This window comes from Mus musculus, chromosome 5 (genome assembly GCF_000001635.26).
Source record: "Mus musculus strain C57BL/6J chromosome 5, GRCm38.p6 C57BL/6J".
Lineage (NCBI taxonomy): Eukaryota > Metazoa > Chordata > Mammalia > Rodentia > Muridae > Mus > Mus musculus.
The window spans coordinates 90,452,070-90,476,676 of NC_000071.6; the positions used below are offsets into that span (position 1 = coordinate 90,452,070).

The 24,607-nt window shown below is 38.9% G+C and overlaps 1 protein-coding gene across 1 annotated transcript, besides 18 other annotated features; it reads left to right on the forward strand.

Moving 5' to 3' along the window:
• Positions 1 to 9,434: part of a biological region, named in NCBI's record as "albumin (Alb) 5' regulatory region", that runs on past the window's edge. NCBI's record gives its function as "regulatory_interactions: Alb".
• Positions 630 to 1,430: a DNAseI hypersensitive site, noted in NCBI's record as "HS2; the nucleotide coordinates are approximate for this feature". NCBI's record gives the evidence for it as "EXISTENCE:in vivo cleavage assay evidence [ECO:0001075][PMID:3678824]".
• Positions 4,912 to 5,712: a DNAseI hypersensitive site, noted in NCBI's record as "HS3 or -3.5HS; the nucleotide coordinates are approximate for this feature". NCBI's record gives the evidence for it as "EXISTENCE:in vivo cleavage assay evidence [ECO:0001075][PMID:3678824, PMID:3384331]".
• Positions 8,626 to 8,853: a promoter, noted in NCBI's record as "-170/+22 promoter". NCBI's record gives the evidence for it as "EXISTENCE:reporter gene assay evidence [ECO:0000049][PMID:3779841]".
• Positions 8,634 to 9,434: a DNAseI hypersensitive site, noted in NCBI's record as "HS4 or HS-0.1; the nucleotide coordinates are approximate for this feature". NCBI's record gives the evidence for it as "EXISTENCE:in vivo cleavage assay evidence [ECO:0001075][PMID:3678824, PMID:3384331]".
• Positions 8,689 to 8,708: an enhancer, noted in NCBI's record as "OS-11". NCBI's record gives its function as "enhancer in BW1J hepatoma cells" and the evidence as "EXISTENCE:reporter gene assay evidence [ECO:0000049][PMID:8443410]".
• Positions 8,700 to 8,719: a protein binding site, noted in NCBI's record as "NF-I fragment E". NCBI's record gives the evidence for it as "EXISTENCE:protein binding evidence [ECO:0000024][PMID:3690666]".
• Positions 8,718 to 8,738: a protein binding site, noted in NCBI's record as "DBP D site". NCBI's record gives its function as "positive regulation of promoter activity" and the evidence as "EXISTENCE:protein binding evidence [ECO:0000024][PMID:2331750]".
• Positions 8,718 to 8,743: an enhancer, noted in NCBI's record as "site D". NCBI's record gives its function as "enhancer in spleen and liver" and the evidence as "EXISTENCE:transgenic organism evidence [ECO:0001131][PMID:2711183, PMID:2331750]".
• Positions 8,719 to 8,742: a protein binding site, noted in NCBI's record as "site D (C/EBP)". NCBI's record gives the evidence for it as "EXISTENCE:protein binding evidence [ECO:0000024][PMID:8114691]".
• Positions 8,737 to 8,760: an enhancer, noted in NCBI's record as "site C; OS-7". NCBI's record gives its function as "enhancer in spleen and liver" and the evidence as "EXISTENCE:reporter gene assay evidence [ECO:0000049][PMID:8443410]".
• Positions 8,738 to 8,760: a protein binding site, noted in NCBI's record as "CCAAT site C". NCBI's record gives the evidence for it as "EXISTENCE:protein binding evidence [ECO:0000024][PMID:2388272]".
• Positions 8,738 to 8,760: a protein binding site, noted in NCBI's record as "CCAAT site; site C". NCBI's record gives its function as "positive regulation of promoter activity" and the evidence as "EXISTENCE:protein binding evidence [ECO:0000024][PMID:2388272]".
• Positions 8,763 to 8,787: an enhancer, noted in NCBI's record as "site B; OS-4". NCBI's record gives its function as "enhancer in liver" and the evidence as "EXISTENCE:reporter gene assay evidence [ECO:0000049][PMID:8443410]".
• Positions 8,764 to 8,787: a protein binding site, noted in NCBI's record as "site B (HNF1)". NCBI's record gives the evidence for it as "EXISTENCE:protein binding evidence [ECO:0000024][PMID:8114691]".
• Positions 8,780 to 8,801: a protein binding site, noted in NCBI's record as "HNF1 site B; binding may be affected by cytosine methylation". NCBI's record gives the evidence for it as "EXISTENCE:protein binding evidence [ECO:0000024][PMID:2736625]".
• Positions 8,781 to 8,800: an enhancer, noted in NCBI's record as "OS-3". NCBI's record gives its function as "enhancer in BW1J hepatoma cells" and the evidence as "EXISTENCE:reporter gene assay evidence [ECO:0000049][PMID:8443410]".
• Positions 8,800 to 8,806: a TATA box. NCBI's record gives the evidence for it as "COORDINATES:motif similarity evidence [ECO:0000028][PMID:3779841]".
• On the forward strand, positions 8,801 to 24,533 carry Alb (albumin). Its single transcript, NM_009654.4, has 15 exons — positions 8,801 to 8,944; positions 9,652 to 9,709; positions 10,631 to 10,763; positions 11,915 to 12,126; positions 12,784 to 12,916; positions 13,805 to 13,902; positions 15,275 to 15,404; positions 16,412 to 16,626; positions 17,433 to 17,565; positions 18,672 to 18,769; positions 19,936 to 20,074; positions 20,392 to 20,615; positions 22,498 to 22,630; positions 23,200 to 23,267; positions 24,391 to 24,533. The coding sequence occupies exons 1-14, from the start codon at positions 8,866 to 8,868 to the stop codon at positions 23,239 to 23,241; spliced, it is 1,827 nt and encodes a 608-aa protein (NP_033784.2). The 5' UTR covers positions 8,801 to 8,865; the 3' UTR covers positions 23,242 to 23,267; positions 24,391 to 24,533.
• The last annotated feature ends 74 nt before the right edge of the window (positions 24,534 to 24,607 follow it).

A 24,607-nucleotide genomic window follows, 5' to 3' on the forward strand; every position in this document is an offset into this window, starting at 1 on the left:
AAACCCATTGTATAAAATAGCTGTTTTCAAAATGCGTTCTCTCTCAATTTTCCCTTCCATTTTCCTCCTCGTTTTAAAGTCACTGTTTGTTTACAGCAGGGTCTCATGTAGCCCAGGCTGGCCAAGTGTCAAGATTATAAGCCTGCACCACTAAATCTAACATTTCAAAATATGACACTCCACAGGTACAGAAGATCTTGTGTAAAGATAATATCTACCAGCAAAGGTGCTTGTATGGAGTTGAATAGCAAAATAAAGGGGGTTTGGGGGTGTGTTAGCCTAGGCTGCCTCTACCCGACATGTCCATCCTTGGACGACTGCTCAGTCTGACTAGTACTGCACTCTACCATAGATGCACTGCTTTGATTGATAACTTTAAAAATGTAGCCCCTGTCCACCTAAACATATTTCTTTTTTTTCTTTAAATAAAATTTTTCTTGTAACGTTAATAATGTCAAAATTACCCAAATAACTGGGTAATGATGCCCTTTAAAGTCATGGAGTGCTTGGCTTGGTAGAAACCCTCATACTTTGAGGGTAAACACACAGCCTTTGACCATTCTCAAGTACGCAACCATGTCAAGGCACAGTCATTGAGAACCCCAGGTTATTCTCTAAGCTAGAACTCTACAATGAATACTATTTGGCAATCTCATTTTATTTTATATTTTTTTTCTGGCCAAAAATTAAATATTCTTGTGTCATTGCTGAATTAAGCATTTCCATCACCTTAACTATTCCTATGACATCAAAATGAGAACAACTCAGCCTTAGTGATTTGCTATAGCACTTCCTGTGTCTCTCACAGCCGCTGTCTCCTCCCACACAACCATTTCTCTGCTCACATTTTCTAATCTTAGTAGAAATCATAAAAAACGTGTTGACGTGTAACCACAGAGAAACAATGAAGGGAGGGGAACCCAAGGGACAGAGCCACAGCAGTTAGAAGGCAGATGAGATGCTGGCAGGACCCTGACACTTGTTAGCCAGCCTACACTGGAGACCGGAAGTGCTGTCTTCATCCTTAACTACATATGGAGACACTCCTGTCCTATAAAATGAAGGAACTGGCAATCCAGGACAGACGAGACAGCCTGCATTATTGTTTCAACATAACTGCTGTTATTTTTACTCCCATCAGAGAGTTCTTTTAAAAGGGATCTTTTAGGAAGACCCAAACCAGAGAAGTGTAGTCAGCATTTGAGATTCACCACAGCCATGACAAGTCTTGTTTCCAGGGATGCTAGCTCCAAAGAACCCTAATTTCCCCTGATGGGTGGATCTTTCCTTCCTGAAGTCAGAGGCTACTCTGAAACAAATAAAGAGATATAAAAGGAGGTTGCAAAACAGGCCAGCTTCCAGTTTTATTTTTTTAAGAAAAAAATGTATCTAGTTGAAAAAACGGTTTATAAACTATTGTGATATAGTGAAGGACTTAGTTGTTACATGAAAACTGGTGCTTATAGCTACTTCAATTTTCTCTGAGGCACAGTCAAACTTGAATGGGTGGAGAACACTGTAGTAATTATCTTTTGAGGTCTCTGCACACTGGTTTTTAAGATGATCTAGCATAAAAAAAATCTTCCATAATTTTATCTCCAAGTCTATGTTTTCACTAGGAGAGAGGGGAGGCATGTGAGAGGGTACTAGGTGGTGACAAACGTGGGTGTGCGCACACACACACACACACACACACATACACACATACACACATACACACATACACACACACACATACACATACACACAAACATACACACATATGTACATATTCACACATACATACACATACACATATATACACATACATACATACATATACATACCTGCACACATACACACATCTACACATACATACACAAACACACATACGCATATACACATGTATATTTAACATGATCAAAGAATAATATATAAAACTATTTAAATCTCAGCATTTATCCTATTAGATAATTGTGTTCTGTTGCATCTGGTTAACAGACATATGCAGCAAATTAAAGAGACTGAAGTATAGCAGTAAAATTTTGGCTTTACAGGTACAGACAAACATCAAATCAGGAAAGGCAATATCCTTCATGTTGTACACGTTGATATATAAATAGTTTTACATCAAGTCAGCACAGCTTTTCATACTGCTAGGTACCTACCATATATGAACATTCTAGTCAAGCCTCAATGTTCTGGATGAAAAATTAGAGCATTCACTAGTATACTTATTACTTAGCTAACTCGAAGAAACTCAGCATTATCTGTGCATAACGATAAATTTCGGTCGAAGTTCATTTCACAAAGCATCAAGTACAGCACAATAATGAAATACAAATGTTCAGAGCCCTTCATACCCAAAAATGCTCACAACCCCACACACTAATTTCAACATTTTTTTAAAACTATCAAACTCAGCTTCAAAATGTGATGGACACTCTTTAACAATATCAGGGAAACACACACTGAAATAGGGGGAAAGCGTAAAGCATTCCTACTAAAGTAAGAAGCTTGACAAAAGTGGCCACTACCTTCACTCATATTTAGTATAGCGCTTGAAATCTCAGCCAAAGCCATAAAACAAAAAAATAAAAGGGTGGGGGAGGACATGGGTATGAAAAGATGATAAACTGTCCCTGTGTGTGTGTGCGGATGCGATCCTAGATATAGAAGACCCTGAAGACTACATTTGAAACTCTCAGCAAGGAGCCGAATAGATAATTAATCTACCACCACCAGTAGCCAGCCTGTGTGCAAATAAGATGCAAATAAAGCCAGGAGAACAACTCCATTCTCAGTTGCCTTAAAAAATTACCTTGGAATAATAAATCTAACCAAAGAGATGAGATACTTTTACAAAGAAAATTTTAAAACAGTGAAAAAAAAAAAGACACTAGAAGAAGAAAGCGCCCCTCCCCCATGCTTATGGATTGGAAGAATTAATATAGTGAAAATGTCTTTACTACCAAAAGCAATGATGTAATCCTCATCAGAACTCCAATATCATAAATTGAATAGGGCTGTAAGAAATTTCACAGCTGATTTAAAGTTATAATACTGAGCCATAGTAAAATTAAGCAAATGATCCCCTCCCCAAACTCCCAGCCTAGTACCAGAATAAAATTAGAAACGTAGATCAATACAACAGGTGAAGAGCTAGTTGTAAACCCTTACATATACAGCCACTTGGTTTTTGACTAATACACACACACATACACACACACAATTTATGCATGCTCGCGAATCTCTTCAACAAATGGTGTTGGGAAAACTAGTTATTAACTTGCAAAAGAATGAACTAGATTCTTTTCTTTAAAAGAACCAACTACACACGGATCCAAAGATCTTGCTATAAAACCTGAATGGCAGCCATAAAGAAAACAAGACATGCTGGTGTGGATGTGGACACCAGGGAGCCCTCATACACTGCCAGTATGAAGTGGTCCAATCTCCATGAAACTGAGTACAGAGACTCCAAATCAACACCACACAGAGATACGTGCATACCATTTACATTAGCTGAGTGTCCAGACTGGCTTCAGTGTCTGTCAGCAGAGGAAATGGAGAAGGAAAATGAGGGATACTCACACAGTGGATATTTTTCAGCTCTAAAGAACAAAACTATGTCCACATTAAGATCTTGACTATGACTGGAAGTGATCACATTAAGTAAATTAAGTCAGCCTTACAAAGACAAATATTCTGTATTTTCTCTCATTTGTGGTTCCTAGGTTTGGGGCAGATATATAAAATCATGCATGTATATACAACCGGGAAGCAGAAGTAAAATATATAAAATCATGAATACAACATATATGACCCGGAAGCAAAGTGGTCTCAAGGAATAAAGGAGACTAATGGGAGAGATAATGAAAGGGAGGTGATGCGTTAAGAGGAATAAACTCACAGTTTACTATGTACTGATACAAAGATGCCCTTATACAAGTCAGAATAATGTACAGTGAAAATGTGTCAAGAAACATGCACACATGTGCACACACACACACACACCAACAGCTCCATTAGCCATTATTTTTTTTTACTTTCATATAAATGTACTGTATTTACAAATTTTTGTTCCTTTCCTTTCTTACCCCCAACTACCTCTTTGTTCTCACCCCCACTCCTTCTAAATTCATGCTTTATTTCTTCAGTTACTATTGTTCACAAACACACACACACACACACACACACACACACACACACACACACATACTTGAATGAACAAGGGTATAAGAAAACCTGCTGAGTCTGCTTAGTTTCAGAAGACATTTTTCTCACCGGCCCTGTCCTCGGAGACCAGCCTCTGTACACTCGTTTGCATCTATGTCTACATTCCGGCATTTCCCTTGTTCTCTTCTTGAGATAGAATTCCTGTAACCATCTAGCCCAGGTTGGCCATAAGTCTGTGATACCACATCTTGCCTCATTAGTGCTGGGATTACAGAGATGTCAGCAGGCATGGTACAGTAATCTTCTCAGGTAGCAAAGCTTGGCGTCCTTTTCCAGCATGACGTGCTCTTTCCTCAGGCCCATTCTCTCCACTCCTGCATCCCTCCCTATCAAGATTCTCACTCAGAAGGCCCTGAGTCATTTTTTTTTTGAGTTTCTGCACATAAGTGACATGCAATGTTTTTTATCTCCAAACAATGCTGGGCTCTCTACCTCCACAGCATCCCAGATAGAATAGCCAGTGTCTTTATTTAACTGATTGAATCTGACCACAGCAAAGCATGTTACTAAGTTTGTCCATGTTAAAAATTCTTTGTCTGCTTTTGACCGGCATCAAGGGGGTGATAGAGTTTGGTGTTACATTATTCAATTCATCCAGAATTTTTTCCTTTGATTGCTCTAGTTCAGGCAGGCCCACGACCCATTCTATGCATCCCCTTTACAAACCATCTCTAAATGTTTAAGCCTCTCTCCAAAAGGTGAAACCCTGTTGTCATTTTAATTGTAAACCACCTGTTCAAGCCACATTCACGTTAATACTGTTCATTCTGCTTGTCCATATAGTGGGTCATTATCTTAAAACAATTTCTGCTGTATATAGTATCAATATACCATTGTTAAATGTGTTTGTCACCATAAGGCCTGAAGGACACCCTCCTCAGAGCCTCAACACTTAAGGGGCTAAAGTCATAACCCAGTGATAGAGCCTTTGCCTGCCATGGCATGAGGCCCTGGGTTTGATACCCAGACCTACACAGAGATGAAGATTCTCAGCAGTTGATGCTTATATTTGGGCTGTTTTGAAATCGTCTTTGAGGCACCAGGTGTTTAGGAATAGACTGTTTATGGGGATCAATGTTCTATCCCAGACCCATCAATTGTGAACTCAGACCTTTCTACCACTGGTTTTCTATGAACCTGTTTGGGAAGATTGAGCAATCTAAGAGCCAGGAGTTTCTGGATTCATCAACTGAGTTGGTTGTTATTTGAACATCTTTCATAGCATTACTTCTATCAGCTGGCCAACTGCTGGCCCATTGAAAAAATACTTAGTACTGAACTGTGTAAGTTTTTGTGATATAAACTCTTATCTACAAGGAAACCTCTAGCACAATCAATATTCTCAATATTTTAAGTGGATATAGTTTGGGAGCATGGAAGGCTTCACATATGGGGATGACAAGGAACAATTAATGTTTGAATTACAGTGTTTATTTGCATGAGAAAACTTTGGACATTTTTTTACTTTTGTTGGAAAATATATTTTTATATTGAATGAGAAATCAAATTGCTTATTATGTTTCAGTTGTTGAGTTTGATGCTTAGTGGTCTTCCACTTCCCATTTTTTATAAAGCATTTCTGGCCCCGCAGAATAGGAGGGAGCTGCATATGCCCACTCAACAATAGGAAAAGTGTGGAGAAAAGACTTCGTGTCCCCATTTTTCTTCAAAATTAAACCAAATTTTCTACATTTTACAGTGGATAGAGGTGAAGTCACTATTTCTAGAAAATCTGTGGTGAAATTTTGAAGACATTATTAGATACAGCTGTTTATTTTTCTGGACCGGTTTTCCTTTTTTTTTCTATTTTTTGAGACAGGGTTTCTCTGTATAGCCCTGGCTGTCCTGGAACTCACTTTGTAGACCAGGTTGGCCTCGAACTCAGAAATCCACCTGCCTCTGCCTCCCCAGTGCTGGGACTAAAGGCGTGCGCCACCACGCCTGGCTTCTGATTTTACTTTTAAGAGGAGATCCAGAAGTACTGTAGGATCATGGGGGAAGAAGCATGCAGGCTGGACCAAGGTTGTCACATGGCCAGGATGGCTTGAAAGAAGTTAGAGACGTTCCAGAAATAGGAAGGAGAGAGAGAGCTGGGAAAACTGGGAAAACCATCCTATCAAAAACGAATGCAAAAGAAATAAGAAAAGCAAAACAGAAGGAAACAACAAAGAGGTGATAGTATAAGGAGAAAACAAGGGATTGAAAAAATTGAAGCTCAGGTTTAATTCCCAGTCACATTTGTATTCAGCAGGAGTGTATGTGTGAGAGTGTGTGTGAGTATGTATGTGTGTTTGAGTGTGTGTGTGTGTGTGTGTGTGAGTGTGTGTGTTGTTGTTGTTCCCTTCTAGATGACGAGCACAGGACCATACTTTCCAAACAACAAATCATCTCAGCTACTCTTCATTTTTAAAGTCCTCCCACAAGCACGAGAAAACACTCAAAGATCACTTGAGCTATTTTCTCTTTATTCAGAAACTAAACCTTTAGTTTAACTTTTGCATTTATGCTCCTGCCAAACTCTTTTGATGACTGACTAACCATCGAGTTTAAAAGCTTGAAAAACAGGATGTCTAGAAGTAACTAATAATTATGTGGCTTCATTCCTCTCAGTATAGAGTCTACATATAGGACGAGTGCCAGGAGTTTCAGAAGGAAGAGTATAAATTCTTACTCACCAGATGCAACTGCTCAAGTGTTTCTCTTCAGTTGAAATGATCTGTGAGCACGGAGACTGTGTCAAGAATTAAGCACTTTAATTCTCGGCTGCTAAAGATTAATTAGAACATGCCCGAGTAAGGCATTGAGTTAGTACTGCTAAGGAGAGGCTCAGTTGTTATTAATTTATGTCTTAAAAGTATTGGAGCTTCATCAGTCACTAAACCAGCTCAAGCGCCTACTTCATTCTGATGCTTTTCTCTCCAGGCTTTGGCTGCATAGATGATTTTTTTTTTTTTTTTTACTTAATTGTCAAACAAAAGTATATATAGTATACATAGTACATGTGAGAGTGCTAAAAGCCTGAGTTAATAACACAATATTATACTTAAACACAATATTACATATAACTATATAGTACTTGTGAGTTAATAATACAAATACATTCAATGACTTAAGCATTACATACTTGTTTATGTTTATCAAGACCCACACCAGGACAGGACTAGGCATGACTACTGTCTTCAAATAAATAGTGACTACTCTTTCTAGGAAGTTTAAAGAGGAATTGATCCAAGAAAGAATTATCTCTTCTGTTTAGTTTCTTTTTTTCTTTTCCAGGATGGGGTTTTGGCTTAATTCTGCCACCCACCCTCACCCTCAGTAGAAGTTATTCCATGGGCAGACTTTATCTATCTATCTATCTATCTATCTATCTATCTATCTATCTATCTATCTATCTATCTATCTACCTACCTACCTCCCTATCCATCTATCATCTATCTATCTATCTATCTATCTATCTATCTATCTATCTATCTATCTATCATCTATCTATCTATCTATCATTCTGTTCATCTGTGTAGAGGCTAGTCTGTTATTCCATTTCAGGACTCTTTTGAGTGATAAAACAAGCAAGGAAACACTTTTCCCTTCTCCTTCATTTTGCCTTGACTCCTGTGGTTGATTACAGAATTTGTACACCTTTCTGAAGATGAGGACACAAGATGAGGTCATAAGACATAGATTTCTTTCATTGTATAACCAGATATAAAGAAGAATGCTTCTCCTCCTCCTCCTCTTCCTCCTCCTCCTCTCTTCCTCCTTTTCCTTCTTCTCCTCCTTCCTCTTCTCCTTCTTGTCACTGAATAGTCCCTGTATATTTAGGAACCATGGGGTTGATTTGGATGTAGTCTTGACTGACTCATAAGTGAGATAACTGGTCTGCTACTAATTATTATCCTGTGGTGTTAGAGGAAGTATGTTACGATGGCAAAGACCATCATCACTGTCATTGGAGTGCCTGTTCTAGTGTCTCCTCTAAAGCACCCCGAGAAAGAGGTTCATGTTAGATGAAAACATTCTACTCCAGACCCGTTTCACACATAGCCTGAGCATGGGGTGGGGACACAAGACTTCTGAAAGTCCTCTGCACTTGTTTTTTATTGCTCTGGCTTCTTCTCAGTTCACATTTGAGACACTGTGTGCTTTATGGAAGATTCTAACTTTAAAAAGATGAGAAAGACTTGGAAGCCCTATAATGAGACCCACCCCTCCCTCATACACATTCTTCATTACCTGTACATAAAAGCATATTTGGGATGAACAACCTATGCAATTCAGTTCTTAGCTTTTAAATGTGGCATGCTTCCATGCCAAGGCCCACACTGAAATGCTCAAATGGGAGACAAAGAGATTAAGCTCTTATGTAAAATTTGCTGTTTTACATAACTTTAATGAATGGACAAAGTCTTGTGCATGGGGGTGGGGGTGGGGTTAGAGGGGAACAGCTCCAGATGGCAAACATACGCAAGGGATTTAGTCAAACAACTTTTTGGCAAAGATGGTATGATTTTGTAATGGGGTAGGAACCAATGAAATGCGAGGTAAGTATGGTTAATGATCTACAGTTATTGGTTAAAGAAGTATATTAGAGCGAGTCTTTCTGCACACAGATCACCTTTCCTATCAACCCCACTAGCCTCTGGCAAAATGAAGTGGGTAACCTTTCTCCTCCTCCTCTTCGTCTCCGGCTCTGCTTTTTCCAGGGGTGTGTTTCGCCGAGAAGCACGTAAGAGTTTTATGTTTTTTCATCTCTGCTTGTATTTTTCTAGTAATGGAAGCCTGGTATTTTAAAATAGTTAAATTTTCCTTTAGTGCTGATTTCTAGATTATTATTACTGTTGTTGTTGTTATTATTGTCATTATTTGCATCTGAGAACCCTTAGGTGGTTATATTATTGATATATTTTTGGTATCTTTGATGACAATAATGGGGGATTTTGAAAGCTTAGCTTTAAATTTCTTTTAATTAAAAAAAAATGCTAGGCAGAATGACTCAAATTACGTTGGATACAGTTGAATTTATTACGGTCTCATAGGGCCTGCCTGCTCGACCATGCTATACTAAAAATTAAAAGTGTGTGTTACTAATTTTATAAATGGAGTTTCCATTTATATTTACCTTTATTTCTTATTTACCATTGTCTTAGTAGATATTTACAAACATGACAGAAACACTAAATCTTGAGTTTGAATGCACAGATATAAACACTTAACGGGTTTTAAAAATAATAATGTTGGTGAAAAAATATAACTTTGAGTGTAGCAGAGAGGAACCATTGCCACCTTCAGATTTTCCTGTAACGATCGGGAACTGGCATCTTCAGGGAGTAGCTTAGGTCAGTGAAGAGAAGAACAAAAAGCAGCATATTACAGTTAGTTGTCTTCATCAATCTTTAAATATGTTGTGTGGTTTTTCTCTCCCTGTTTCCACAGACAAGAGTGAGATCGCCCATCGGTATAATGATTTGGGAGAACAACATTTCAAAGGCCTGTAAGTTATAATGCTGAAAGCCCACTTAATATTTCTGGTAGTATTAGTTAAAGTTTTAAAACACCTTTTTCCACCTTGAGTGTGAGAATTGTAGAGCAGTGCTGTCCAGTAGAAATGTGTGCATTGACAGAAAGACTGTGGATCTGTGCTGAGCAATGTGGCAGCCAGAGATCACAAGGCTATCAAGCACTTTGCACATGGCAAGTGTAACTGAGAAGCACACATTCAAATAATAGTTAATTTTAATTGAATGTATCTAGCCATGTGTGGCTAGTAGCTCCTTTCCTGGAGAGAGAATCTGGAGCCCACATCTAACTTGTTAAGTCTGGAATCTTATTTTTTATTTCTGGAAAGGTCTATGAACTATAGTTTTGGGGGCAGCTCACTTACTAACTTTTAATGCAATAAGATCTCATGGTATCTTGAGAACATTATTTTGTCTCTTTGTAGTACTGAAACCTTATACATGTGAAGTAAGGGGTCTATACTTAAGTCACATCTCCAACCTTAGTAATGTTTTAATGTAGTAAAAAAATGAGTAATTAATTTATTTTTAGAAGGTCAATAGTATCATGTATTCCAAATAACAGAGGTATATGGTTAGAAAAGAAACAATTCAAAGGACTTATATAATATCTAGCCTTGACAATGAATAAATTTAGAGAGTAGTTTGCCTGTTTGCCTCATGTTCATAAATCTATTGACACATATGTGCATCTGCACTTCAGCATGGTAGAAGTCCATATTCCTTTGCTTGGAAAGGCAGGTGTTCCCATTACGCCTCAGAGAATAGCTGACGGGAAGAGGCTTTCTAGATAGTTGTATGAAAGATATACAAAATCTCGCAGGTATACACAGGCATGATTTGCTGGTTGGGAGAGCCACTTGCCTCATACTGAGGTTTTTGTGTCTGCTTTTCAGAGTCCTGATTGCCTTTTCCCAGTATCTCCAGAAATGCTCATACGATGAGCATGCCAAATTAGTGCAGGAAGTAACAGACTTTGCAAAGACGTGTGTTGCCGATGAGTCTGCCGCCAACTGTGACAAATCCCTTGTGAGTACCTTCTGATTTTGTGGATCTACTTTCCTGCTTTCTGGAACTCTGTTTCAAAGCCAATCATGACTCCATCACTTAAGGCCCCGGGAACACTGTGGCAGAGGGCAGCAGAGAGATTGATAAAGCCAGGGTGATGGGAATTTTCTGTGGGACTCCATTTCATAGTAATTGCAGAAGCTACAATACACTCAAAAAGTCTCACCACATGACTGCCCAAATGGGAGCTTGACAGTGACAGTGACAGTAGATATGCCAAAGTGGATGAGGGAAAGACCACAAGAGCTAAACCCTGTAAAAAGAACTGTAGGCAACTAAGGAATGCAGAGAGAAGAAGTTGCCTTGGAAGAGCATACCAACTGCCTCTCCAATACCAATGGTCATCCCTAAAACATACGTATGAATAACATGCAGACTAAGCAGGCTACATTTAGGAATATACATGTATTTACATAAATGTATATGCATGTAACAACAATGAATGAAAACTGAGGTCATGGATCTGAAAGAGAGCAAGGGGGCTTACATGAGAGGGTTTGGAGGGAGGGGTTGGAGGGAGGGAGGTATTATTCTTTAGTTTTACAGGGAACGTAGTAAAAACATAGGCTTCTCCCAAAGGAGCAGAGCCCATGAGGAGCTGTGCAAGGTTCCCCAGCTTGATTTTACCTGCTCCTCAAATTCCCTTGATTTGTTTTTATTATAATGACTTTACTCCTAGCTTTTAGTGTCAGATAGAAAACATGGAAGGTGACATTCCTCAAGGCCATTAGCTCTTTGCTTCTCTGTGTTATCCATCATACACAATATTGTGGCACTTGACTATCATGAAAATTACACAGAAATTGACAAGTCCAAGGAAAGTAAGTGGTAGGGGGTTTCTACATGATCTTCGTTTGCCTCGCAGTTTAAAAACGTAACTTACTTCATTAACAATTTTTTTATACTTAAATTTATTTTAAGTGGTATGTAGAACCAAAAAAATAATATATAGCTCAAGGTGTTATCAATATACATATCATCTATGCACATACATACAAGGTACATGTTTTCTTCACCAATTTTTATCAGCACATTTGGTTTTGATGCTGCTCTTTGGCTATGAAGAAAGTTGGGGTACCGGCAGGAATTTGACTTTTCTCTCTTCCTCTTAGCACACTCTTTTTGGAGATAAGTTGTGTGCCATTCCAAACCTCCGTGAAAACTATGGTGAACTGGCTGACTGCTGTACAAAACAAGAGCCCGAAAGAAACGAATGTTTCCTGCAACACAAAGATGACAACCCCAGCCTGCCACCATTTGAAAGGCCAGAGGCTGAGGCCATGTGCACCTCCTTTAAGGAAAACCCAACCACCTTTATGGGACAGTGAGTACCCAGACATCTACACTTTATGCTAAAAACTGGGCAATAGCTCCGTTAGTAACACTTATGCTGATAGTCATGAAAACCCCAAGCATCCAACACCAAGTCTGGGAATGTGTTGAGATGGTGTTTAAAAACATAATACTTGATACCACAGACTATACAATGACAGTAAAAAGATCAATGATGTTTTGATATTGAAAACAGGACCTGTGTGAAATATCTGAGACTGAGAAGTTGCAAAATATTCTGAAGGCATTTGTGTGCATGTGCGTGTATATGTGTGTGAGTATGAGTATGTGTGTGGTGTTCATGTTCTCTGGATCAATTTCATTTTAGTCATCAACATTACATCACCAAAATTTACTTACCAAAAATGTACACATGATGTGTGAACATTTACAAACACACACGCGCACACACACACACACACACACACACACACACACACACACACACACACACACATATCTACATATCTCTCTTTGCTCACTTAACAACAGACAAAGTCCATCACTCATGGGTGACCACACTGAGTGAAACCGGTCAATTACAAATCCCATGTGTATCCAAGGGTGTGGGTTGATTCTAATCATTTCTGTAGTATTGTTCTGTGGGGAATAACTGCCTGTTTTCTTCTTCTTCTTTCCCATAACTCAGCTATTTGCATGAAGTTGCCAGAAGACATCCTTATTTCTATGCCCCAGAACTTCTTTACTATGCTGAGCAGTACAATGAGATTCTGACCCAGTGTTGTGCAGAGGCTGACAAGGAAAGCTGCCTGACCCCGAAGGTAAACTCCTGGAAAGACACACACAACACCTGCTTTGAATTCCAGCCTAAGATTTTGATCATCTTATGGCCAGATTCAGGAGGCTTGGCTTTCTGCATGAAACATCTCTTTCTTCTTAACTTACCAACAGATTTTTGTTCTTATGCCTTTCTTCCTTCTAAACTTTAGCAGTGGTCTGAGAGAGGGAATTCTTGTACTTGCGTTCCTTGTCTTCTCATTCTTCATGGTAATGCTGTCTACAGTAGAAGACTCTTTGTCAAACTGTGCAGAAATGGCTAGGTTTTTTTTCTTTGTTTTTGCTTTTATTTTTTGACCTTCTCTGAGGCATTTTACTGGAGCTTTCTTAAATTCGAAGGAGAGAATTTTTACTGAGGCTAGAAGTTCGAGTTCATTCCTTCCTTCCATAAATATTTGTTACATGCAGCATTCATTTTTTGGAGGCACTTACTGATTTTATGAAAGTTAATGGAGGAAGGACTGAAATGGATTAGTCACAAAATAAAAAAAGTCAGTACAGGTATATGTGCTGGGACATCTCCTTTCCGGACCCTTCCCTCAGCAATGTCTCCAAGGTGCTTTAAGTAGCTAGATGCTAAGACCGGACAGATTTTCTTTTCCCTTAGATATCAAAATAATTATTTGCCAGAAGGGAGTGCTTGGGAATGGAGGCATAAATTATCTTTTTTAAGTTTTCATTTGGATCGAAGGTCCAACTAAATGGCAGAGTTCATACCTAACATGCAAAAGGTCCCGATTTCAACTCCTCCCCAACCAAACCAATTATTTAGGCATAGGGCCAACTGAAACTTTGGGAGGTGTGTGTGTATAAAAATAATCTTTTCCAATTTTTTTCCACTTGGGTTTTCTTTTTTGTTTGTCTGTTTTTAGCTTGATGGTGTGAAGGAGAAAGCATTGGTCTCATCTGTCCGTCAGAGAATGAAGTGCTCCAGTATGCAGAAGTTTGGAGAGAGAGCTTTTAAAGCATGGTACATGACTTTTCTTTAACATCACAGTTCGCATCTTTCTGTTGATAGCTGTCTAATCAAAAAAGCTGTGCCTTTATAAGGCACTTTATGAAAAGACAATAGAGGTGAAGTCAGAATAGCAGTAATAATTTGACATTTTTGTCTCATCGTTTTGTTTTAAATTATCAAGGAATTTAGAAGACTTTTTTTTTTTTTTCCTAAGAGAAGATAGGTATTTAAAATCTCATTTGTTTATAAAGACTGGGACTCATTTTCAAAGCTTACAAAATGCAGTCCTAGTCAGGGTGATGAATTTACTTAATTTATGTTCCCTCAGTCTAAAACTGACTGTTTTATGTCTTGATAATTGAATTTAGCCATCAAGCCAGCTGGAGTTACTACTTCGAATTTTATTACAACTCCAATTGTGTTCTTAATCTCATGCTTTTGTTTGACCCTCTCTTTGCTTTTATAGCTGTAGCTGAGTCTGGGTGCACCCTTTAATATGGCAGCCAAGAAAGATATGCTTGCTCTTCTGGTACCTCACCTAACCAACACAATAGGAGAGAAGGTTGAGATGACTTTGTGTGTGTTCTCTAGAAACTGTCTGCACAACTTTCCTCACTAAGTCATTCCCACTCTCCAAATGATTACAGCCAGATCAACCAAAGAAGCAGCTTCAATATGAAACTGTTACACGGGCTGTGACTGGCTCCTGCAAAGGAGTCTTTTACTGGAGTAAAGGAACTGAAAGTTATTTTAGAATGAGAATCTTGGGTTTTGCCATAGGGCTCAGAGGCTGTCTGCTGGAACAGCTTCTAGGCAGGAGGATGCGTGTTTAGAACTCTCCAGTTCTCTAGAACTTAAGAACACCCACAACCCCCCAACTTTAGGACTCAGAGAAATATGTCTTATGGTAAAAGATGACGAATCTTCATTTCCAGATGAGAATGCTTTCATGCCATTACGTAATTTAATCTCCCAGATTCTGCATGTTGTAACACTCTAAAAGCTAACGCCTGCTGGTGGTCACAGTGCTAAGATGGGATCAAACTGAAAACAGAAGTCAGATAAGGACTTAAAGCTTTACTGCTGCCCCTTTGGGGAAAATCTTCTATGATTTTAATTTAATGAGGTCTTAGCTTTCCACACACCACCGCCATTCATTTAGTAGATAATTCTGCCAAAGAAAAACATAACTATCATGCCAGATTAGCATTACAAGAACTAATGAATTTTTATAATTTGTTCAGTTAATTTGGTTTTGAACTTCAAAACAGTTTATAATAGGTTTTGAACTTGTTAAAAATAGTGTCTTTTGTTATTGCTTTCATACAAATACAATATGATAATTCATTGATGGAAAATCTGTTTGTTTGTTTTTCCTTTTCAGGGCAGTAGCTCGTCTGAGCCAGACATTCCCCAATGCTGACTTTGCAGAAATCACCAAATTGGCAACAGACCTGACCAAAGTCAACAAGGAGTGCTGCCATGGTGACCTGCTGGAATGCGCAGATGACAGGGTAAGGAAGGAGTCATTACATGCTCAGTTGAGCGCCTGTGTTTGGCTTCATCGGAGAACACCAAGGGCGGGTGGTGTGGCCGGTATTCTACCAAGCTCTCCTTGGTTGCTGCCACTTTCCAGAAAAAAAGACCAAAACAAACAAACAAACAAACAAACAAACAAACAAAAAACTCCCCCCAAAAATCCAAAAAACAAAACCACCAACTCAAAATGTTTTCGGAATTATTCAATGACCCGAAACTCCTTTCTTCAGTCACACTTTGAGAAGGCATTAATGGAAGAGAACAAGCCATAAAATGTAGATTTCTAAGAGGTTTTGGGGAGAGAAGCAGGGGCTAGACATCCCACAGAGCAGAGAGGCTTTTAAAAATGTGTCTATCCCTTGGTGGTCTTTCCCCTAATCTACTGTCTGCGTTAAGTACATACAGATTCACTGTGATCTCATTTTCTCCAACATTGTCCTATTATCTCCCTCCCCTCCCTGCTCCAAAGACTAAAAATATAACCAAATACCAGAATCCTCTTCTACCATAGTACCTTCCGGAAAACTCAAGACAGATATTTTGTATATGTCAGCAAGACCTGTAATTGTGCTCATTACTGATTATTTAATAATACTTCATATTCTAATGGGTTATTTAGTTTCAAAATGCCTACCCTTAACTTGGGAGAAAATTTTTTTTCAAGCACTAACTTTTATAGAAAAAGTAACTTGAATTATCAAAGTCAGAAAGACATAGATTTAATAATTAAAACAAACTAATTTAAATAGATACATAGCTTGCTTCAGAACGGTCTTTCTCGGATCTAAATGGAATGTTTTGATCATAGTATCCTAGTCCACAGGTTCTGCAGCACTGCAGGGCTGAGAACGAGTTTACAGAAACCACTTTGGTTGTGTCTGGTTTAGGGCAGGATGAAGACACTTTCCTCACATGACAGAGGTGCAGGGACAAAATGTAGCTAAGATAATTCCTCTGAAACCTTTGTTTTTCATTCTCACAGGCGGAACTTGCCAAGTACATGTGTGAAAACCAGGCGACTATCTCCAGCAAACTGCAGACTTGCTGCGATAAACCACTGTTGAAGAAAGCCCACTGTCTTAGTGAGGTGGAGCATGACACCATGCCTGCTGATCTGCCTGCCATTGCTGCTGATTTTGTTGAGGACCAGGAAGTGTGCAAGAACTATGCTGAGGCCAAGGATGTCTTCCTGGGCACGTGAGTAGATGCCTTTCCTTTCATAGCTTTGTCAGAGCTGCATGGTTTAGGACTCTACACCAGGCTTTCCTTTGGTGTTAGCAGGACTTCTATGGTTCTCAGAAAAATTATTCATCCTTGCCATTTTCAGCCTTTAAAATTTCCTTGAAAAGTATTTTAAGTAATTTAAAATATTTTTTTATGAAACATACATGCATTCAGCATAAACTCAATGTTCCTTACTTCATAGGAATATTTCTGGAAATCTTTAGAAATATTCTATGAATATGTAAGTCATATGTACCACTTAATCATTTTTATGAGCATATATCTTAAATACATAGTGTATATAAATATATCACCTATCTATCTACTTACATACTCAGCTCTATCTAGCTAGCTCTGTGATGATATCAAGGATATCTATTTCTATGTATATAAGCAACATGACACTAGTTGTTTCATCCTTGGTTGAAAAGACCAGAATATCACAATATAGCAAGACATGATGCAACTAATAACAAATGACAAAATATTTTCAAAAAGTACAGCAATTATTTCCATTGTACAATGGAGGGAGTTAATGCATTGATTGATTGATTGATTGATTGATTGATAGTTGCCCACCCAGAATATTAAAACAGGTTTCAGTGGCAAAGCTGAACGTGGGAAGAGTTCTCTCTGGGTCCCACATTCTTGTTGTTTAGTTTTCTGCATGGAGCTCGCTCCAATGCAGGATGACTGGGCTGAGAATCACTACTGAGGTTGGTTATGGGGCTCTATTACATATTCATTTACTTAACTCAGCCTATGTTCATCTCAATTAGGTTCTTGTATGAATATTCAAGAAGACACCCTGATTACTCTGTATCCCTGTTGCTGAGACTTGCTAAGAAATATGAAGCCACTCTGGAAAAGTGCTGCGCTGAAGCCAATCCTCCCGCATGCTACGGCACAGTGGTAGGTTTCCATGAGCCAAGAACACCTACAGTGTGGATGGCACTTTCTATAAGGACGAGGGAAGAGATGAAGTCACGATAATCGATATGTAGGTCAATACAGATGTTTTCTTGAGATGGAGGCAAGTTCTAGCTCTTTAAGTTCTTCAGCATCATAGGATAAACTCTTTGGATAAAATATAAGGAAACCTAGAACAACCGCTCTAGAAAAGAAAGGTTCAAAGAGAGGGAGGAATCTTTTCTTGCACAAAATCTTTATTGTAGCTTTCCCTTTTTCATACTCCCAAGGATAAAATTAGAGAATAAAGTCCAATGCCAACTAAAATTCATTTATTCAACTTAGATTTAAGGACTATTAACCTGTCCCACCACACTATCAACTATTAGAATTAATATCTCAAAGGAGTCTGTAAACTCTATTTCTTTACTATTTTGGAGGTTTTGGTGAAGTTTTTTGTTTTTTGTTTTTTTGTTTTGTTTTTTTTTTTTTTGAGAAGTTTTACTTGCAAGTTTGTTGTAGAGGGAATCAGGACTCCTCTCAGCTCATACTAGATTCTGAACCACTTGGGACCAGAAGAGAATCGTACTTTACAAAGAAACTGCTGAATACCAGATACCACTCAGTGGTTGAGCCTCAGGGTGGATACACTCATCTCAGAGACTTCAAGAGAGACCTTAGAGAGATTGCTAAAAGTGATGGCCACTATCTAGTGAACTTCTGCTGTGCACCAGTTGATGTTAATCTCATCCACTTAGTGGGTTAAGAGACCAGTTCTGGTGCTGAGGACACGTAGCCCAGTACAGTGCAGACATGATCCATCTGAAGCTTGGGTGTGGAAAGAACAGTCTCACAACAAGAAAGCACATCAGGTGGCCTGCTTCAAGTACAGCCATTGAATCCCAGAGCCTGAAGATTCTCATTTGACTTGTGCCAAATGACCTTGCAAATACAAGGAACAATTTAAACGCAAGGTGACAGATGTGGCACAAAAGATCTCCTGACTTGTCTTTTACTTGTCTTTGGACAGAGGGATGGCAGTAGTGTGAAGTGGCCTACTTTGGGCTTTCAGGAAGGGGGGCTGTAAACACAATTCTTTTATTTTGCAGCTTGCTGAATTTCAGCCTCTTGTAGAAGAGCCTAAGAACTTGGTCAAAACCAACTGTGATCTTTACGAGAAGCTTGGAGAATATGGATTCCAAAATGCGTGAGTAGTTTTATCAGCTAGTTTTTTTTTTCTTGATCAGTTTGTGATTATTTAAAACAGCATACAGGCTATCCAGCATATGGCTTTCACAATGAAAACATTATTTATAATACAGATCTATCAAGAAATTCTGGCAAGGAGACAGCTTAGTTAGAGGGACGAAGAGAACTGTAACCCTGCATAATATAAACACTGATCTCTTGGGAGAAGAAGTTTTGAGGACTCAGCAAATCTTGATACATTAGAATTCAGAGTGTCCTTCAAGGGTTAGGTGGAGTTTATGAGCAAACAATAGAATAATATTTAGTAGAAAAAGAAGTAGCATGCTTTGGGCAGCAGAAACTCAAGAACCGATAGAAATGCTGAACACAAAAATATAACAAAAGATTTAGATAAAATGGAAACGTTACATGAATAGGAGTTCACTTGGGGAAAACATTGGAATTTGGGAGTTACAGATAAACTTTGGTAGTTGTAACCTTGTCTTCCTATGGAATTTCAATCTCAGAGATAGAGACTGAATGGTCTTCTAGAGTCATTTCATAGAACTTTATCTATGGAAGTAAAGGGAGCATACTGGAAGAGACACATTATTCCTTGTTTATTTCATATACAATTTTAGCACTCTTGCAACTCTAGAGTTTGGAGTGGGCACTTCTTCACCGAAATAAATTGACTTTTATTGGTTATGGTACATTATTAAACACCAGATGCTATTAATTGCTAGATAATGTGTCAGGCAGACATTTTTTTCCTTTCCTTTAATCCATGCATGGTTTCCAGTAAACCATTTCTCTTTTCACCTCTATCTTTTGAGTCCGTCACAAAGTTGATATGAGTAAGTTTGTGTTAGAATTTATTTAAAGCAGCACTGAGTACATTAATGCCATTGGGTTAGAGAAATGTCACTTCCTTATGATTTTACTACAGATTTAAACTTAAGGTCTTATGCTCCCAGTAGGTTTTTTTTTTTTTTTTTAACAGATACTTGGTTTCTCAGGACAAGGTCTTCTTCCAGTACTATGCCACCCTAGTAGTAAAGATAACTTTGATTAGTGGGGAAAAAGTCTTAGTTGGGTTGGGTGAATCGTCTCTTCTTGAAATCTATTACATCTGGCCAGTTTTCTGCCTGGATTAAACCATGTAACTTATTTTTTGCTACTCAGCATTCTAGTTCGCTACACCCAGAAAGCACCTCAGGTGTCAACCCCAACTCTCGTGGAGGCTGCAAGAAACCTAGGAAGAGTGGGCACCAAGTGTTGTACACTTCCTGAAGATCAGAGACTGCCTTGTGTGGAAGACTATGTGAGTCTTTTAAACACCAACAAAGTTAACAGGGCTGGGTTGTTATCTTTAGACCCTGATAAATCTAACTTTCAGGAGCAAGGGGGGTCCTAATACATGCATATGTATGTGTGTGGTATCTGGGTCATGGCCCCCCATATCTAACTGAGAAAGAAACAGTTTTTAATAAGTCTCACATGTGTAGTTTCAAAGATAGATAAATTGCCATGCCAATCAAGGCTGGATTTCTAATGGCTAACTCCATATGACAGTTTTTAGTGTACCAGAAAGTGGATGTTTGTGAAATACTTGTGACCTTTCTACTCTCTCTTCTTTAGCTGTCTGCAATCCTGAACCGTGTGTGTCTGCTGCATGAGAAGACCCCAGTGAGTGAGCATGTTACCAAGTGCTGTAGTGGATCCCTGGTGGAAAGGCGGCCATGCTTCTCTGCTCTGACAGTTGATGAAACATATGTCCCCAAAGAGTTTAAAGCTGAGACCTTCACCTTCCACTCTGATATCTGCACACTTCCAGAGAAGGAGAAGCAGATTAAGAAACAAACGTGAGCAATATTTTTTTATTGCATCTATTTTCATACTGCATATGTATTGATAGTGAGAACTGACAACTGGACATTTTTTTGTTTTGATGCAGTGATTATATATTCCTTAGAGAGAAGTGTTTAGATGTTGGCATCACTGAGTTGAAAGAGTGTCAAAATTTTTTGTCTCTGTGAAAAAATTTTCTATTAAAATCTTTCATTCAACTTATCTTTATTACTGTGGGCAAAAACCACAGTAGAATAAAATTCTAGTGGAGGCCCAATAGAAGACACTAAATACCAGTTAGTGGATATAGATAGAAGAACTGGTCATGGAAATCATACAAGTATTTATTGCAAGGTAGGAATAGTTGATTGAAAATGTTCCACGTACATCTACACAATGGAGTACTACTCAGCTATTAAAAAGAATGAATTTATGAAATTCCTAGCCAAATGGATGGACCTGGAGGGCATCATCCTGAGTGAGGTAACACATTCACAAAGAAACTCACACAATATGTATTCACTGATAAGTGGATATTAGCCCCAAACCTAGGATACCCAAGATATAAGATATAATTTGCTAAACACATGAAACTCAAGGAGAATGAAGACTGAAGTGTGGACACTATGCCCCTCCTTAGATTTGGGAACAAAACACCCATGGAAGGAGTTACAGAGACGGAGTTTGGAGCTGAGATGAAAGGATGGACCATGTAGAGACTGCCATAGCCAGGGATCCACCCCATAATCAGCATCCAAACGCTGACACCATTGCATACACTAGCAAGATTTTATTGAAAGGACGCAGATGTAGCTGTCTCTTGTGAGACTATGCCGGGGCCCAGCAAACACAGAAGTGGATGCTCACAGTCAGCTAATGGATGGATCATAGGGCTCCCAATGGAGGAGCTAGAGAAAGTAGCCAAGGAGCTAAAGGGACCTGCAACCCTATAGGTGGAACAACATTATGAGCTAACCAGTACCCCGGAGCTCTTGACTCTAGCTGCATATATATCAAAAGATGGCCTAGTCGGCCATCACTGGAAAGAGAGGCCCATTGGACTTGCAAACTTTATATGCCCCAGTACAGGGGAATACCAGGGCCAAAAAGGGGGAGTGGGTGGGCAGGGGAGTGGGGGTGGGTGGATATGGGGGACTTTTGGTATAGCATTGGAAATGTAAATGAGTTAAATACCTAATAAAAAATGGAAAAAAAAAAAAAAAAAAAAAAAAAAAAAAAAAAAAAAAGAAAATGTTCCACGAAGAAGCCATGCAGGGGCAAGGCAACGTCATGGGTGTGACTTTTGAGAATGGAGTAAGAAACAGCTGGAAGTGTACATAGGAGGTTCGAACCCTGCTGAAGGGAGAGGTTCCAATACTACAAAATGTAGCGGGATATTGTCATCACCTTTGGGGACATGTCATCATGGTCCCCAGACAGAGTTACAAAACTCATCCCCTACACAGCACTATGTCTCTGGTACTGTTTGTTCTACAGATGTCAACAACAGAGGCCCAGCCATCTCCTATTGCTTGGCTTGTCAGTCTTTCTAGCCTCCCCATTATTAATTTCAAATGGGGCAGGTGTTAGGAGGGCAAAAATCCACATATTAAGTGCAAAGCCTTTCAGGAGATTTCCTGAAACTAGACAAAACCCGTGTGACTGGCATCGATTATTCTATTTGATCTAGCTAGTCCTAGCAAAGTGACAACTGCTACTCCCCTCCTACACAGCCAAGATTCCTAAGTTGGCAGTGGCATGCTTAATCCTCAAAGCCAAAGTTACTTGGCTCCAAGATTTATAGCCTTAAACTGTGGCCTCACATTCCTTCCTATCTTACTTTCCTGCACTGGGGTAAATGTCTCCTTGCTCTTCTTGCTTTCTGTCCTACTGCAGGGCTCTTGCTGAGCTGGTGAAGCACAAGCCCAAGGCTACAGCGGAGCAACTGAAGACTGTCATGGATGACTTTGCACAGTTCCTGGATACATGTTGCAAGGCTGCTGACAAGGACACCTGCTTCTCGACTGAGGTCAGAAACGTTTTTGCATTTTGACGATGTTCAGTTTCCATTTTCTGTGCACGTGGTCAGGTGTAGCTCTCTGGAACTCACACACTGAATAACTCCACCAATCTAGATGTTGTTCTCTACGTAACTGTAATAGAAACTGACTTACGTAGCTTTTAATTTTTATTTTCTGCCACACTGCTGCCTATTAAATACCTATTATCACTATTTGGTTTCAAATTTGTGACACAGAAGAGCATAGTTAGAAATACTTGCAAAGCCTAGAATCATGAACTCATTTAAACCTTGCCCTGAAATGTTTCTTTTTGAATTGAGTTATTTTACACATGAATGGACAGTTACCATTATATATCTGAATCATTTCACATTCCCTCCCATGGCCTAACAACAGTTTATCTTCTTATTTTGGGCACAACAGATGTCAGAGAGCCTGCTTTAGGAATTCTAAGTAGAACTGTAATTAAGCAATGCAAGGCACGTACGTTTACTATGTCATTGCCTATGGCTATGAAGTGCAAATCCTAACAGTCCTGCTAATACTTTTCTAACATCCATCATTTCTTTGTTTTCAGGGTCCAAACCTTGTCACTAGATGCAAAGACGCCTTAGCCTAAACACATCACAACCACAACCTTCTCAGGTAACTATACTTGGGACTTAAAAAACATAATCATAATCATTTTTCCTAAAACGATCAAGACTGATAACCATTTGACAAGAGCCATACAGACAAGCACCAGCTGGCACTCTTAGGTCTTCACGTATGGTCATCAGTTTGGGTTCCATTTGTAGATAAGAAACTGAACATATAAAGGTCTAGGTTAATGCAATTTACACAAAAGGAGACCAAACCAGGGAGAGAAGGAACCAAAATTAAAAATTCAAACCAGAGCAAAGGAGTTAGCCCTGGTTTTGCTCTGACTTACATGAACCACTATGTGGAGTCCTCCATGTTAGCCTAGTCAAGCTTATCCTCTGGATGAAGTTGAAACCATATGAAGGAATATTTGGGGGGTGGGTCAAAACAGTTGTGTATCAATGATTCCATGTGGTTTGACCCAATCATTCTGTGAATCCATTTCAACAGAAGATACAACGGGTTCTGTTTCATAATAAGTGATCCACTTCCAAATTTCTGATGTGCCCCATGCTAAGCTTTAACAGAATTTATCTTCTTATGACAAAGCAGCCTCCTTTGAAAATATAGCCAACTGCACACAGCTATGTTGATCAATTTTGTTTATAATCTTGCAGAAGAGAATTTTTTAAAATAGGGCAATAATGGAAGGCTTTGGCAAAAAAATTGTTTCTCCATATGAAAACAAAAAACTTATTTTTTTATTCAAGCAAAGAACCTATAGACATAAGGCTATTTCAAAATTATTTCAGTTTTAGAAAGAATTGAAAGTTTTGTAGCATTCTGAGAAGACAGCTTTCATTTGTAATCATAGGTAATATGTAGGTCCTCAGAAATGGTGAGACCCCTGACTTTGACACTTGGGGACTCTGAGGGACCAGTGATGAAGAGGGCACAACTTATATCACACATGCACGAGTTGGGGTGAGAGGGTGTCACAACATCTATCAGTGTGTCATCTGCCCACCAAGTAACAGATGTCAGCTAAGACTAGGTCATGTGTAGGCTGTCTACACCAGTGAAAATCGCAAAAAGAATCTAAGAAATTCCACATTTCTAGAAAATAGGTTTGGAAACCGTATTCCATTTTACAAAGGACACTTACATTTCTCTTTTTGTTTTCCAGGCTACCCTGAGAAAAAAAGACATGAAGACTCAGGACTCATCTTTTCTGTTGGTGTAAAATCAACACCCTAAGGAACACAAATTTCTTTAAACATTTGACTTCTTGTCTCTGTGCTGCAATTAATAAAAAATGGAAAGAATCTACTCTGTGGTTCAGAACTCTATCTTCCAAAGGCGCGCTTCACCCTAGCAGCCTCTTTGGCTCAGAGGAATCCCTG

What these genes read in the sequence shown, in the direction of transcription:
- Alb (NM_009654.4), top strand. Translation starts at nt 8,866, where the DNA reads ATGAAGTGGGTAACCTTTCTCCTCCTCCTCTTCGTCTCCGGCTCTGCT. An exon ending in AAAGCTGCCTGACCCCGAAG is followed by an intron (nt 12,917 to 13,804) that starts GTAAACTCCTGG and finishes GTCTGTTTTTAG; the next exon opens with CTTGATGGTGTGAAGGAGAA. An exon ending in GAGAGAGCTTTTAAAGCATG is followed by an intron (nt 13,903 to 15,274) that starts GTACATGACTTT and finishes TTTCCTTTTCAG; the next exon opens with GGCAGTAGCTCGTCTGAGCC.